Source organism: Pristiophorus japonicus, chromosome 10, assembly GCF_044704955.1.
Source record: "Pristiophorus japonicus isolate sPriJap1 chromosome 10, sPriJap1.hap1, whole genome shotgun sequence".
Classification (NCBI taxonomy): domain Eukaryota; kingdom Metazoa; phylum Chordata; class Chondrichthyes; family Pristiophoridae; genus Pristiophorus; species Pristiophorus japonicus.
The window spans coordinates 148111514-148128490 of NC_091986.1; the positions used below are offsets into that span (position 1 = coordinate 148111514).

Below are 16977 nucleotides of genomic sequence, written 5' to 3' on the forward strand. Positions count from 1 at the left end.
ATGAATGTTTATTGCACTTGGAGGCAGTCCTGTGCTTCGGTAGAAATGGGGAATTATCTGCTGTTTTACAGATTTTGAGTAAAGATAACCTTTAAATACTTTATGCCACAATTATATAATCAGTTTTAAACGCAAATGCAATGAAAAAAAGCTTTCGGAAGAGAGGATAATATTTCTGGAAAAGGGTTTGTAATGATTGAACAATACTACTCTTCATGAATAAACTGTCTTTAAATTGTAGGGGAGTTAAGTTAATTATAATGCAAAAAAGTCAACATCAAATCTTTAATAAGTTCATTCCATAAAAATTAAAGAACTTAGACTGACCCTAAAATGTTGACTTTTACCGTTCAATTCTAATGAAGATCAGAAAAATGGAAATGAACTTACCTTCTTCCACAAAGTTCAGATACAAAGTGATAGGTTGAGTATTTCCGTCAGTCTTTAGGTCTCGTCCATTGAGAGCATTGTATGCCTCTCTGGCTTCTTGAATTGTACCATATGTCGCAAAAGCATGTGGTTTATTCGGAAGCATCAGAAGGGTCTCAACTGTTCCAAATTGCTGTAACACTTCAACCAGCTGCTGTCGGCTGACACCATTACCCAGACCACCATTGGCTACAACCAAGTGCTTATAAAAACAAAACAATATGGCATATTAAACCAGAAATGATTTTACTAACCATTAAAAATAGGCTGTTATAAAGTTTCTACTCTGCTTTATGAAACCAGCAAGTTAAAAATCAAAAGACCAAATGAAATGGTCTCTGATAAGATCACTATACATATTAATAAAGATAAACTTTTTCCAAGTTTCAACTATATGGTTATAGGAGTCAAATGTCATAAATTATACTATCTTGCTAAAAGTTTCAAGTAATCTCGGTCATTAGAGTCTACCACAGATTGTAATGTAGAAATATACATTTATTGCATACTTCAGAGTAGTTACAATAATTTTCTATTGATCAGATGGCTGAAGGAACGTGATAGGATCATCAAGAGAAGGGTACAGAAACGTACATGGCCAGATAAATGTGAGGAGATTTGAGATGGGTGAATGCCTAGTACTGGATTTAATGGCCCGGAATTTACGGTCCCCGTGACAGCGTACGACATTGTCGTAAACCTTCTGAAAGATCCCGCAAGTTCCGGGTTTCCACATGCATAAAAATATGGAACTTACGATATACCTTGACAGATCATCCGAACCAACCAGAAATTCACTTTCGCTGGCGTAGAGTTTTAACCAACTACTGCCCAGCAATTGCCCACAAAACTCTTACGGCTGGTAAAAGCAGGCATAAGGACTGCTTTCACCAGTGTAAGGATTATAAATCTTATATTAAAACATTTTTAATAAAAAAAGATGCACACTTAAAATTCATTTATACAAATATTGGCCCAGATTAAAGTGTTTAAAATTATTTTTCAAAATAATTACATTTTTATTGTATTTGCTGTAACGAAAGAACTTTTAATTAAATTTGAAAATCTGTAATTTATTTTTATTGCAGTTGTCTAAATTGTTCAATTATATGGGGATACCAGTCGGGTTTATGGGGATTCTGAAATGGAATCCTCCTTTTTCACTGGAGGACCTGGCCCAGGTGATCCCAAACCGCCTGCGCCTCTGGGATCCGTGGGCCTTTATGCAGGTATACGCCTGCAGACCCAGGACCCAAATTCTCAGTAGCTTTGGAGCCAGGAGTTAAGTTCGTATATCTTTTGCAGCATACTCCGGAGGTATGCCTCTGACTGCAAATTCAGGCCCAATAAATGAGTCATCGTAGGTCAGGCAGATGAAAAATAAGTGGAGTGGGTACTGCTGGACTCAAGTGAGACACCACAAAGTTAATGAAGAAGTGAAACAAGGATAATGGACGGGTCAAAGTTTTAAAAAATGCTACTGGAACTGACAGTAGTGGGAATTCAAGGCAAAACCTGGGTATAGCTAAAGAGCCAAAGGGATGGAACAGCAGATGCTTGTTAGGGAGTGATGTCGAGGAGTGAAGAGGAAGGGGAAAGGATAGATTGATGCTGGGTCTCCTACTATTCCAATCCATATTAAGTATTTGGATTCAGAACCTGTTAAAACTGGGGGGCGGAGGAGGCAAAGTCGCGATCATGTTGATCGTAATCCTAATCCTATCCCAAACATTTCTCCAGTACTGACAACTCTTGAACAGAAACTGTTTTCAGCAGATTTGAGTAATCACATTGGACCCGATGACAAACTATTACACACGAGATATGAACTTACTTTAGTCGGTCCAGACACAGTTGCGATGCCGTCGTGTTTGAGGAGGATGTGCTGCGCTTTTACTTGTTTCCTCAGTAATTTTTTTTGTTCTTTGGACAATTTCACGTTTCTGCAGCTGGGGGCCGCCATGTCTGTCCGGCGCTAATTACGTCCCGCCCGTGAACTGACTGCAGCGCTGCCGGGGCGTGAGCTTTGACCGAGCCAGGGTTTCATCAAACTTGGAATACGGAATTCCCCCTCACTATGTCGGCGTGAATATTTACAGGCCCCGGGCTTTACTCAGTGGATGGTTCCAGATGCTCCGTGTGTGTTTCCGGTGTTGTTTGCCTGTACTTCCGCCGCAGCTTCTGTCATGGTAACAGCGTCAGCGGGTGACTGAAGTGGTCCCGGTCCCCGTTCCGTCCCCATCCCGAGCCCAGCCGGACAGGAGCGGCGGCGTCAGGCCAGGTGAGTGAGCAGGTTCGAATTACAGCGGAGGGGAAAATCAAATAGGTAGAGAGAAAGGAGCAGTGACAGGCGCCCGAGCGCCGTGGCCATCCTCCGGTGGATTGAAATGGATGCTGAGGGCAGGTGCCGAGCTGAATCCGGCTCCATTGGAGGGGCGCCGCCGATTTTTGATCGAGTCCGGGTCGTGTCGGTGCGCGAATGCTTGCATCTCACCGATATATCATGGGCCAGCAAAATCTAATGGTTTACCAGTGAAATATCATGATATATAACGGTCCCCATATAAACCCGCAGACAAAATGAGGGTCGGTTGATTCTTTATTTCCCCAAGGACAGTAAATAAATAAATAGATTGTGGAAACCAAGCCCCGAGGTGCGGCTTTGAACATGCCCGATGATGTACCGCCATCCTTGGCCAGGTCAGGTCAGATCAGATCGGCGCGGTGGGTGATGCTCTTTACCGTTTTGTGCGTGTCAGGGTGGAAATACATCACTTTCATCTTTCGGGGAGAGAAGCGACTTGAGAATTGTTTGCACTTATGTAATGGGCATGTTATTAAATGCGAAACGTGTATGTTATTAAATGCGAAACGTGTTCCCCACCCCTGACTGCAGTGCGATGCTGCGGCCAGCCGCCAGTGCTACGTGCCCTTCCCTCTCGGCAACATGACAGCTCGGGGAGGTGCAGCAAATGGAGGCAGGCTGCATCCTCATTGTACCAGATAGCATCAGATACCCGGACAAGAAAATAACCACATCACTGTGATCCGCAGAGTCTACGGAGTATCATCAACATGTTTTTTAAAGCCTCATTTTTAGCGACCTTTATTTTATTGGCCCTAACCTTTATAAAACGCATAAACGGAAATTGTGCCTTTACAATTTTAGCCTGGACACGTGATTAAATTGTTCTTAAACATGGTTACATGAGGATTTTCCGAAAGAGCAATTTAATTTTATGACTTCGTTTCTAAAAACCTTAAAGGTACACATTTTGATAATAGCTTTCTTTCTATAAATGTTATGTAACGCACCAAAAACAACGCATAATTTGTATTACGGGTATTTTCTCATTCAAAATGAATAAAGTAGTTACTGATGGATTAACCATGCAAACTGTTTATTCGTCTATCCCAAAGTATTTCATTGTTGCCTGATTTAGCTACTCTCGCTTCGTATATAGAAGTGTTTATTTGATGTAATATGCATGCTAGTATAAGACGGTGTCTAATTCTAAAATTATCAACTTATGTAAACAACCAGAAAGCAGGCTCAAAGTGGTTACTGTTGAGACACTTATGGATGATATACTGGCCCGGATTTTGAAGTGAGAATGACGACGAAACTATCAGCGTTTGCTGTCATTATCCCTCTGAAATTGACCGTAAGCTTCAGAATTTAGCACATGCACAGATTAATAAGGAAATCCTGAAATTGCGGTCAGTCATTCCCTGCCTCGCCACAGGCTGCGCTGTGAAATCCCCATAGCCGGCAATCCGTGAAATCACTTGAACGAACGAAAACTTCTCTTTTTCTGCTCTAATATCGTTGTTAAACATCCCATAATAAGTTAAGCCTTGTTGAAATAGGTGTAACTGCGGTTTTCACTGCTTATTAACTGCTGAACAACCGTTCTGGGCCAGAAAAACATTGTGGAACGTCAGATTTCTCCATTATGATTAAAAATGACTAGATTTTAAAAATAATATAATTTGTAAAAGTTTGTTTGATATTTAAGTTTCTACCATAATCCCATGTGTATGTCGCAATCTTTATTTCGTTCTCTGTAAAAAAAAAAATTTTAAAGCGAATGATTAAAAGCTGCCTTTTATTTCCTGGTTTACTGTCTGTGAGAATTCTTCAATGTGATTGGCTGCTTAGACAGCTTGATGACATCACTACTGCTATGCGCGAGAGATCCCCTTTTGACAGCGTTACAGGTACAATCAAATTAAGGTCAAGTAAGCTAAAGTTTTCACCGCGGAGATCTTTGTGGGCAGTTTTCTTCGAGTGGCGATCGCTGACCACAAATTCCGTGTCAATATAAACATTTTAAATTAATATGATGCGCTGTTATCCCAGCAGAATACTATTGTTTTCATTTCAGATCAATACCGATCTAGTCCACCTTTAACCACGAGTTAAACCTACCTCTATTGGAACTGCAGTGACATGAGTGATATGGGTTCTGTCACTGTATGTTATCAGAAAAAAGTGGGGGAGCAAAAAGTGCTAATTTTGAAAGTTGGTAGAAACAGGTCCCGCACCACGCCCATTCAACCGTCCTCGGGATAGAAACTCGATTACTTCTCAGTATTTTGAAAGTATATTTAACTGTAGCACAGGTTAGCAGCTCTACTGGCAATCATGCTAATTAGCCCTTTAATGGATTAAAAAAAAATGTTGTAAATAGAAAGAAACAACTTGCATTTATATAGTGCCTTTCACTACTTCAGGGCATCCCAATGAGATGATGACCAGATAATATGTTTTTTAGTGTTGTAGATTGAGGGATAAATATTGGCCCAGAAATTCCGATCGAGGCCTTCCCGTGGGCAAACTACTGAAAAAAGGAAAAAAAAATGCGCACTTACCTGAAGGTGCTGCGCCCGCTCGAACTTCTGATCCTGAAGCCTTCACTCACTGCGCATCGGAGCGCGTGCACATTGGGACGTCCGTATGCTGGAGCTGGAGTCACATGGCTCTGGGCAATCAATCAAGGTACAGTATTTTTTCATTCCTAATAATGGGAACTCCGTAAGTTGGAGTTCCCATTATTATGAATGAGAAACCCCCCCCCCCCCCAAAGACACACAACACGAATAAAAAAATAGAAAAATACACTACATATTTAAGATTCATTTAAATTAGAGTTCTTATTAAAAAAATATTTTCCTGACTTTTTAAAACGTTTTTTTAATTATGCCTTAAAATAAACTTACTGTAGTGGGGAGGGATTTTAACAATAAAATATGTTTTCATATGTGTTTATTTAACTAAATGTTAATGTTTATGTATGTTTTTAAACACTTGCGCTTGTAAAAGTAGGCTATACACCTGCTTTTTTAGGCGCAAGATTTTTGAGGACATTTGCTGGGCAAGATATGCGTAAATATCGCAAATCTTGCCCTGCAAGTGTCCTCGTTCCCGATATGCACGAGATCTGTCAAACCAGAAACTTGACCGATCAGGAAAGCCGGTTTTCAGCGCATGAGCATTGCGCGCTGAAAACTGGCTTTTCCGATGCCTTCCCAGGTCCGTAGAAACTTCGTACGGACCCGGGACATCGGAATTTCAGGCTCATTAGTTCAGACATCGGGAAAACTCCCAAGTTCTTAACCCAAATAGTGCCATTGGATCTTTTACGTCCACCTGAGAAGGTAAATGTGACTTCAATTTAATGTCTCATCAGAACGACGACACCTCCAACAGTACAGCACTCCCTCAGTATTGCACTGAAGTGTCAGCTGGCTTATGTGCTTACGTCTCTGGAGTGGTACTTGAATCCACAACCTTCTGACTCAGAGGCGGAGTGATGTACCCTAACTTTTAATGGAGTGCTGTTTATATGAAATTACCTTAGTGCAGAATGTGAATAATGATATAGTAATCAAATTGATTAGCTCTCCAAACTTATTCCTTGTCAAAAATCAATCAAATGAATGTCTTCCTATTGGAAAATCAGTGACAGTTCTGCTTGTTACTTCTCTGCAGTCTTTATTATAACCAGCTGCATGAATGTAAATGGTTTCTACCAGATGTACAGGACAGAAAATAATACCATAATTATGATCAACCAGATGTTATGAGAGATTGAGTGATTATTTAATTTAGTGTGCGTGTTTATTGGCACATTTTCTGATTGGCTATTTGCGAACAATTAAATGCCTGACTGTGTGCTTTTATCATTATTGGAATTGTGGCAACTTCAGAAATCCTGCCAATCACTTACAGTATTAATGTCCCAGACTCCTCCATCACCATCCCTGGGTATGTCCTGTCCCAGTGGCAGAGATGTGACAGTGGTATATAATCTGGGAGTCCTTAGCATTGACTCCAGACTTCATGAAGTCTCATGGCATCAGGTCATGCATGGGCAAGGAAACCTCCTGCTGATTAACTCTTTTTGGAGTTCACCTGCAAAAACATAATTCATTAAACGGTGCCACCCGACCTGGGTGACACTCCAGACATTTACAAAGCCCTTTTTTTTTTTCCCCCCCCCCCTTTTTTTTTTGTGTTTTTTTTTTTGGGGCACTAAAATCACAATTTTCCCCAGTGCCCCCTATAAAAGGGAAGGGGGACACTAAAAGCACCGGCAATTAAAACAAATTAAACTTAAAAACGTAAAATCAAATTAAAATTTGGTTGCCGGGCGTGATGATGCACTCCAGTCCCTCCGGTGCCCACCTCTCGCGGAAGGCCGCGAGCGTACCGGTGGACACCGCGTGCTCCATCTCCAAGGATCCTGCTGATTACCACCTACTGCCTTCCCTCAGCTGATGACTCAGTACTCCTCCACGTTGAACACCACTTGGAAAAAGCACTGAAGGTAGCAAGAGCACAGAATGTACTTTGCGTGGGGGACGTCAATGTCTATCACCAAGAGTGGCTCGGTAGCACCACTACTGACCGAGCTGGCCAAGTCCTGAAGGACATAACTGCCAGACTGGGCCTGCAGCAGGTGGTGAGAGAGGCAAAGCAAGTAGGGAAAAACCTACTTGACCTCGTCCTACTCACTCTACCTGTCGCAGATACATCTGTCCATGACAGCATCGGTAGCAGTGACCATTACACAGTCCTTGTGGAGACAAAGTCCTGTCCGTGCTGTATGGCACTACCACCGTGCTAAATGGGATGAATTCAGAACAGATCTAGGAGCTCAAAACTGGAAATCCGCGAGGCGCTGTGGGCCATCAGCAGCAGCAGAATTGTATTCCACCATAATATGTAACTTCATGGCCCGGCATATTCCTCACTCTACCATTCTTCATCATCATCATCATAGGCAGTCCTTCAGAATCGAGGAAGACTTGCTTCCAATTAAAATGAGTTCTTAGGTGGCTCAACAGTCCAATACGGGAATTACAGTCTCTGTCACAGGTGGGACAGATAGTCGCCGAGGGAAGGAGTGGGTGCGACTGGTTTGCCGCATGCTCTTTCCGCTGTCTGCGCTTGATTTCTGCATGCTCTCGGCGATGAGATTCGAGGTGCTCAGCGCCCTCCCGGATGCACTTCCTCCACTTAGGGTGGTCTTTGGCCAGGGACTCCCAGGTGTCAGTGGGGATGTTGCACTTTATCAGGGAGGCTTTGAGGGTGTCCTTGTAACGTTTACGCTGCCCACCTTTGGCTCGTTTGCCGTGAAGGAGTTCCGAATAGAGCACTTGCTTTGGGAGTCTCGTGTCTGGCATGCGAACTATGTGACCTGCCCAGCGGAGCTGATCAAGTGTGGTCAGTGCTTTAATGCTGGGGATGTTGGCCTGGACGAGGACGCTAATGTTGGTGCGTCTGTTCTCCCAGGGGATTTGTAGGATCTTGCGGAGACATCGTTGGTGGTATTTCTCCAGCGTCTTGAGGTGTCTACTGTACATGGTCCATGTTTCTGAGCCATACAGGAGGGCGGGTATTACTACAGCCCTGTAGACCATGAGCTTGGTGGCAGTTTTGAGGGCCTACAAACACTCTGTTCCTCAGACGGCCGAAGGCTGCACTGGCGCACTGGAGGCGGTGTTGAATCTCGTCATCAATGCCTGCTCTTGTTGATAGGAGGCTCCTGAGGTATGGGAAGTGGTCCACGTTTCCAGGGCTACGCCGTGGATCTTGATGACTGGGGGGCAGTGCTGTGCGGCAAGGACAGGCTGGTGGAGGACCTTTGTCTTATGGATGTTTAGCATAAAGCCCATGCTTTCGTATGCCTCAGTAAATACATCGACTATGACCTGGAGTTCAGCCTCTGTATGTGCGCAGACACAGGCGTCGTCCGCTTACTGTAGCTCGACAACAGAGGTTGGGGTGGTCTTGGACCTGGCCTGGAGACGGTGAAGGTTGAACAGATTCCCACTGCTTCTGTAGTTTAGCTCCACTCCAGCGGGGAGCTTGTTGACTGTGAGGTGGAACACTGCACGAGGTAGAAAAAGCCATAAGACAGCTTAAAAACAACAAGGCTGCAGGTGCGGATGGAATCCCTGCTGAGGCACTGAAGTATGGCGGAGAGGCACTGTTGGCGCGAATACACAACCTAATTTCTCTCTCCTGGATGGAGGAGAGCATGCCGGGAGATCTCAGAGATGTAGTGATCATGACCATCTTTAAAAAAGGGGACAAGTCCAACTGCGGCAACTCTACCATTACCATCAAGCCAGGGGACCAATCTTGGTTCAATGAGAAGTGCAGAAGAGCATATCAGGAGCAGCACCAGACGTACCTAAATATGAGGTAGCAACCTGGGGAAGCTGCAACATAGGACTTCGTGCGTGCTAAACAGCAGAAGCAGCATGCTATAGCCAGGATTAAGGGATCAACAGATCAGATCCACATCCAGTCATGAATGAGGTTGGACAATTAAACAACGAACGGGAAAAGAAGGCTCCATGAATATCCCCATCCTCAATGATGGTGGAGTCCAGCACGTGAGTGCAAAAGTCAAGGCTGAAGCGTTTGCAACCATCTTCAGCCAGAAGTGCCGAGTGGATGATCCATCTCGACCTCATCCTGAGGTCCCACCATCACAGAAGGCAATTCAATTCACTCCATGCGATATGAAGAAACGACTGAGCGCACTGGATACAGCAAAGGCTATGGGCCCTGACAACATCCCAACTGTCATGCTCCAGAACTAGCCGCGTCACTAGCTGAGCTATTCCAATACAGCTACAACACTGGCATCTACCCGATAATGTAGAAAACTGCCCAGGTATGGACTGTCCACAAAAAGCAGGACAAATCCAATCCGCCCAATTACTGCCCCATCAGTCTATTCTCAATCATCAGCAAAGTGATGGAAGGTGTCGTCGAAAGTGCTATCATGTGTCATTTACTCACCAATAGCATGCTCAATATTGCTCAGTTTGGATTCCGGCAGAACCACTCAGCTACAGACCTCATTGCAGCCTTGGTCCAAACATGGACAAAGGTGTTGAATTCCAGGGATGAGGTGAGAGTGACTGCCCTTGACAGCATAAAGGCAGCATTTGACTGAGTGTGGCATTAAGGAGCCGAAGTAAAATTGAAGTCAATAGGAATCGGGGAAAACTCTCCAATGGCTGGAGTCATATGCAGCACAAAAGAATATGGTTGTGGTTGTTGGAGGTCAATCATCTCAGCCCCAGGTTGATTGATTTTGAAATTTAGGTTTAAATCCATCCTGCACTGATGTGGTGAAATTCTTCTCCCTGAAATGTGTACAAGTCCTAATTTGGGTAGTCTCAATCCAGTTCCAGTAGGTGTGAGTTCATAGCCAAAACTGCCCATGAATTAGTAGAATCACTCCGAGGCCACAAGGATGGCTAGTGTCACAAACGGCAATGTCATTGGTGTGATAGTGAATCCTCTTTAGAGGTGGAGTTAAAGCTGAAGATTTGCTCTCCATGCAATCCATGCTCTAGCAAGCTGGGACTGCTTGTGGCCAACAGAACAAAGGTGAAAAAAAGTTCTGTTCCTGAGCAGTGGCATCACATGACTTACTGAAGAAGAATTTACTTCCAGATTTAAAAATACATGTCTCAAATCTTATTGCTTTATCAGCTTTACATTCTGTTTTTTTTTAAACTTAGTTGAAAACATCTTAGCATTACACATCTGTGCTGGTGTTCTATGGTGTTTAATTGAAAATCTGAATTAAAAAAAAACTTAACCAATTAAGGTGCGAAGACACTAATCCACTATGTTACAGAAATGGGAGTTTAGTGATGCAAGTATGAAGAATCTGTGCAGTGTAAAAATTAAGACTTCTTTGTGAAGACTGATTGAATTTATACACTGTAAAGGTGAATTATTGCTGTTATTAGCAACTGATAGTGTAGTCGTTATACCAGCAGCAACTATAAATTTCTATATTCAGTGGGAACTGCTAAAACACAATCGTTGGGCTTATTGATATACAGGTTAAACCTCTCGGGTCCGGGACTCTCTGGTCCAGAAACATCCGTGGTTCGGCATCTGTGGCGGAACTGTCGCTTTCCTGGGCTTGGAGCTCATTGTTAAGCACTCCCGTGATGCTCAGCATCCCACTCTGCTTCCTCATTGTGGAATTGTGAGACTTGATGGTGCAGTGAAGGGGCGTCAGACCTGAGACAGACAGAGAAATGACCAACATTCCCCGCCTCTCCTTCCTCGCTCAACGATCACCAGCACTGACCACCCGTGGTTCAGAAAATTCTCTGTTTCGGCACCGATCAGGTCCCGAGGGTGCCGGACCAGAGAGGTTCAACCTGTACTTTATCCATTTTATATATTAATATAGTCTGAATTATCTTTGTAATAAATAGAAAATAATGAATAATACTGTTTTTTATATAAATATTGTGGTGTACAAGTTGTTTGGTCTGCAAGCTCTGAGCTTTTGTTTTCTTCCCTAATTTTCTTCCTTCACCACCCTCCTCTCCTATCCTGAAGATGATGTTCCCTTGCTGGGATATGGCCCCAAGAGCACCAAGTGCTCTCCAGGACCTCAACCAAGTTAGCCTAGAGAGTGTGTCTGTCGGCTACTTAACTGTGGAGGCATCATAACTGAGCCCAATTCTGTCCTCACTCAACATCAATGCATGAATACTTTCAGTAAGGATTGCTCTCCAGCAAACACGAGTAAGAACCCTGGCTGATTATTTTTTTCTCTCTCTAACCAAAGGACAGTGCGGCCAGTTGTAATAATTTGGCCAAGATCAGCTAATGTAGCACAGACTGCAGAGTGACAGAAAAGTCGGTAAGCCATCAGGAAAAGCTCCAAGGCGTGAGATTTAAAAATAAAATTCCTTGGCCTCCAGTTTAGGTACTGTATTACAGAGAAAGGAACTGCATTCCTACTATTATAAGTCCTTGCATGTATTATATTTACATGTAATACATTTTTACATATATTATATAATAACCTGCCTCAAATCTGATTTCAGATTCTGACTATGATTTACTGGGCCAGTAACTATAAATATGTTGTAAATTTTGGGACTTTTATTGATATTCTCTTCAGTTCAACTGACTGGTCATTCCCGTGAACAGTCTCTTTGTGTCTAGATAAATAGTGCCCCTTATGATCTGAACTAGATATTGTGTCTTTCATAAGTGCCTAAATGTGTGCATCTTCCATTTTTCAGTAGCCTGAAATGCTTTTGTGAGTTGAAACAAGTAAACAAACAAAGTCACAGTTATAATCAAAGCTTACTTATTTAATTTAGCTTTAAGCCCCTCTTCAATAATAAGCAAAATAATAAACCATGCTATCCAGGGTTAGTGAGCTGTCTAATATTTGCTTTGCTCAGTCTAGCATTGAAACAGTCCAAGGCTGACATGGACTTGATTGGCACAAGACTTACAATAAACTGCCTCGGCCTTTCTTGCCTTTCTCTTATCAGACCATCCTGACTGAGTGACCCGTAATCCTTTGTCCTTTGTCTTCCCGCAACATATTTCTCATGAAGGGATGTATCACTAGGCCTGTCAACCAAATTGGCTACCTCTCTCCCTTTCATGAATATATTGTCAGCTGACATCTCCCTGCTGAATACCCAAGAATGGCATCTTGAGTAGATGGCCTACAGGTGGCCTGTAAGGATAACACATTGATTATTATTCACTGTTATTGTAGTAAACAATAAGGATAGCTGGCTCATTGTTATGTCAATCCTCTCTGCCTCAGCAGCTACAGCTCATGGCTGTAAGGAGGGCTTTAAACCTCTGTGAACTCATTTTAATTTTAAAATGCAGCACTTAAATATAAATTATTCCCAAATCTAGTTTGTGGGAAAATGGTCATAAATCCCCAAACTTGACTAAACAATATGGGAACGAAATTGGCCAGGTTTGCGCCTCCCGTTAGCACCTGCGGGGGGCGGTAATGGGTTCCCGAACAGGCGCTGCGAATTCAACGACGCCTGCGAACTTCGCTGGCGGGTTTGAGCTGGCACACTAACACTGTCTCAGTCCCTAGCACCCCATCGATTGTGACATCATCCAGTGCGCAGCGCCCCATTACCACCCCGGATCAGAAATTCACTCTCGCCCCTTGCCTGAATGCCTGCCGTTAACGACAGGAAGAGGAGGCGGTATACAGTTGGATGGCTGCTGGAGGAGCGGTATTTAATGGCATCAACATCTGGTTTATTTTTAGTCGGCAATAAATGATGCCTCATCAGTTTGAGATAGGCAAGCAGCCGTTTTGAGCAATTTCATCATTTTTCAGTTTCTGGAGTCTTCTGCCTCATAAAGATTATTCAGTATCATTCAGGTGAGATTTAAAAGTGCAACATTTCCATACGGTAATGGGGGTTGTATTGGCACTGGACCTCGCCTTCCAGCATCAATGTCAGAGGCAGAGAGAAAGGTTGCAAAATGTGGCCAGAGGGAGGAGGGCCAATAGGGCTCTCAACAGGACGTCTTACCCTCCCAGGGTATTTCAGGAGCATTTCTCCTACATCAGTTTCACTGAGGAACAGTGTCTTAGAAGGCTCTGCTTCCCAAGGATGCTGTCACAGAGCTCTGCCACTTCCTGCAACCAGACCTCCTGCCTCAGACTGGGGTGACCACGGCTCTCTCAGTGGCAGTCATGGTCACCGTCACCCTCAATTTCTGCACCAGCAGATCCTTCCGGTGTGCAACAGGAGACATATCTAACATAACGCAGTTTCCCGCGCATTGCTGCATCCGCGAGGTAACAGATGCTCTCTACAGAAGGAGAAGGGACTATATTTCTTTCCCCATCACCAGAAAGAAGCAGCACGAGTGTGCATGTGGCTTTGCCAGATAGTAGTCTACCCCATGGTGCAGGGTACCATTGACTGCACCCACGTCGCTTTGCGGGCACCGCATAACAATCCTGGGGTATTCCGTAATCAAAAAGTCAACCACTCACTGTGCAGTTGGTGTGTGACCACACACAGCGAATCCTGACTGTTAATGCCACTATCTTGGCAGCAGCCATGATGCCTTCATCCTGTGCCAGCTCTGTTCCAGCCCCCACATCAAGCTCGTGGCTGGCTGCTGGGAGACGAGGACTATCTGCTCTCCACCTGACTCATGACTACCCTCCACAACACCAACACTCATGCCCAGCGCTCATATAATAGCAACCATGCTACAACCAGGAACATCATTAAGCAGACCATCAGGAGTGCTCAAGCAACGGTTGCTCTGCCTTAACTGCTTGGGAGGAGCCCTCCAGTACTCTGCTGAACGGGTGTCCCTTTTCGTCATCGTCTGCTGCATGCTGGACAACTTGGCCATCATGAGGACGCAGCCATTGCCACCAGGCATAGCTGCACCACTTCAGGAGGAGGAAGAGGGAGATGAGGAGGAGGAGGAACGAACACCAGCAAGGAAGCAGCCAATTAATCGACCTTGTTAAAGGGCTGTACATGACCACTTCATCAGGCTTTGGTTCCAATGAATTCGAGGTCACCTCCCGGTTGCTCAGCATGTCCCCATCAATTTCTCATTCCATATCACAACGCAAAGCTGAAATGAGACACGGCACCAAATCTGCCACATTGCATTAATAAATTTATCCAAATTCAGGAACCACATATATACTACAACAATAGAAACTAATCACCCTTGTGCAAACCCTTACTTTCCCCTCTTTACAGTGCCTTTTCCTAATCTACTGTTCTTACATAGTGTCTCCCCAGTGGCTGGTGGAAGGCTGGTGAGTGTTGTTGCCAGAGACTACAGATGGCCTTGCAGGACGCCCTCGACCAGCTCTGGGCCTAGAAGGCCCGGCTGTACACTGCACAAGCTCAGAATAGATGGCGGCTGTGTGGACTGGCTGGATGACAGGTAGCGACAAGTGCATGGCGGAGTGGCAGTGGTGGGATCAGGATGCTGCCATCCTGAGAGGACAGCAGGTTCCTGTTCCACTGATCCACTGCCACTTCCCCGGCAACACTTAAGTATCCCTACCAATCTGCTGAAGCACAGATTAGTGGCCTGCTGCAACACCATGAGATCCCTGGTAGACTGTGGTGGACCCAGTGATGATGGCACCAGTCAGAGCTTGCATCAAGCTGAGACTGCATGAGAGCAGTCTGAGACTCGATGCTACCAACCATTGACTGCATTATAGCACTAAGACCTTGCATAGCGTTCTGCCTGTGCTGCAATGGAAGCTGCCACATCACCCATGATGTGCGCCATGAGGTCTGGGTCCCCACGGTCTCTGGGAGTCCACCATCCTCTGCAGAGTGGAATGATGGGCTCCATGGTGTGCGCAGTGCTCTGTGTAATGTCGGTGGCAGATTCCTCTACGCTCCTTGCCATTGCCGAGAGGCTCTCGGGCACCCTTGCCATTGCATCTATCATTCCTTTCTTGGTCCTCATCTGAGTCAGAACTTGGGAGCTGGCTACAGTCCGCTTGTCCCTGGTGCATCACGGGGACGTTGGTGAGGTGTCGGTGAGGCGGAGCAGCAGAGTTGTGAAGGCCTACAAAAGGCCCATCAGTCGGGAGGCGCCAGTGGGACGTTGGTGAGGCGGAGCAGCAGAGTCGGGAGGCCTACAAAAGGCCCATCTGTCGGGAGGCGCCAGCGGGACGTCGATGAAGCGGGACGTCGATGAGGCGGAACAGCAGAGTCGGGAGGCCTACAAAAGGCCCATCAGTCGGGAGGCGCCAGCGGGACATCGGTGAGGTGGAGCAGCAGAGTCTGGAGGCCTACAAAAGGCCAGCTGGTGCAGCTGCAGCAGGGAGGCAAAAAAGAAGTAGAAAGAAATCGAAAGGTGACATCACAGCCAAGGAGGTAAGTGATTGGCTGGTGATTGGTGAGTAACTTTTTCTTTTCTGTATCAGTAAGTAACCTTTAGCATTGTTGCCAAATTAAGTTAATCTAAGGGTTAAGACATGGCAGGAGAGCTCGGACACGTGTTATGCTCCTCCTGTACTATGTGGGAAGTGTATCCGCCTGCAGCTCCTGAGGGACCGCATTGCGGCACTGGAGCTGCAGGTGGATTCACTCTGGAGCATCCACGATGCTGAGAATGACGTGAATAGCATGTTTAGCAAGTTGGTCTTATCACAGATAAAGGTACACAGCCAGATAAGGAATGGATGACCACCACGAAGAGCAGTGGAAGGAAGGTAGTGCAGGGGTCCCCTGCGGTCATCCTCCTGCAAAACATACATCGCTTTGGGTACTGTTCAGGGGGATGACTCATCAGGGGAGAGCAGCAGCAGCCAAGTTCATGGCACCGTGGGTGGCTCTGCTGCACAGGAGGGCAGGAAAAAGAATGGGAGAGCTATAGTGATAGGGGATTCGATTGTAAGGGGAATAGATAGGCGTTTCTGCGGCTGCAACCGAGACTCCAGGATGGTATGTTGCCTCCCTGGTGCAAAGATCAAGGATGTCTCGGAGCGGGTGCAGGACATTCTGAAAAGGGAGGGTGAACAGCCAGTTGTCGTGGTGCATACAGGTACCAACGATATAGGTAAAAAACGGGATGAGGTCCTACGAGACGAATTTAGGGAGCTAGTATCTAAATTAAAAAGTAGGACCACAAAAGTAGTAATCTCAGGATTGCTACCAGTGCCACGTGCTAGTCAGAGTAGGAATCGCAGGATAGCTCAGATGAATACGTGGCTTGAGGAGTAGTGCAGAAGGGAGGGATTCAAATTCCTGGGACATTGGAACCGGTTCTGGGGGAGGTGGGACCAGTAAAAACCAGACGGTCTGCACCTGGGCAGCACCGGAACCAATGTCCTAGAGGGAGTGTTTGCCAGTGCTGTTGGGGAGGGGTTAAACTAATATGTCAGGGGGATGGGAACCTATTCAGGGAGACGGAGGGAAATAAAATGGAGGTAGAAGCAAAAGATAGAAAGGAGAAAAGTAAAAGTGGAGGGCAGAGAAACCAAGGCAAAAATCAAAAAGGGCCACATTACAGCAAAATTCTAAAGGGGTAAGGTGTGTTTAAAAGACAAGCCTGAAGGCTCTGTGCCTCAATGCGAGGAGTATTCGGAATAAGGTGGACAAATTAACTGCACAGATAGCAGTTAACGGATATGATATAATTGGCATCACGGAGACATGGCTCCAGGGTGACCAAGGCTGGGAACTCGACATCCAGGGGTATTC

General features: G+C 45.2%; 2 protein-coding genes across 2 annotated transcripts in view; one reads left to right on the forward strand and one right to left on the reverse strand.

Moving 5' to 3' along the window:
* alkbh8 (alkB homolog 8, tRNA methyltransferase) overlaps positions 1–2571 on the reverse strand; it is a 62557-nt gene extending 59986 nt beyond the window's left edge. Inside the window, exons 1-2 of the mRNA XM_070892163.1 lie at positions 2264–2571; positions 391–631 (exon numbers count right to left, since the gene is read on the reverse strand). Of these exons, the coding sequence (XP_070748264.1) occupies positions 391–631; positions 2264–2392 (370 nt within the window). The 5' untranslated portion in view covers positions 2393–2571. The remainder of the gene's footprint in view (positions 1–390; positions 632–2263) is intronic.
* The window catches only part of elmod1 (ELMO/CED-12 domain containing 1), a 141176-nt gene continuing 126755 nt past the window's right edge, over positions 2557–16977 (forward strand). The window contains exon 1 of the mRNA XM_070892164.1: positions 2557–2710. The gene's annotated coding sequence lies outside the window, so the exon portion shown is untranslated. The remainder of the gene's footprint in view (positions 2711–16977) is intronic.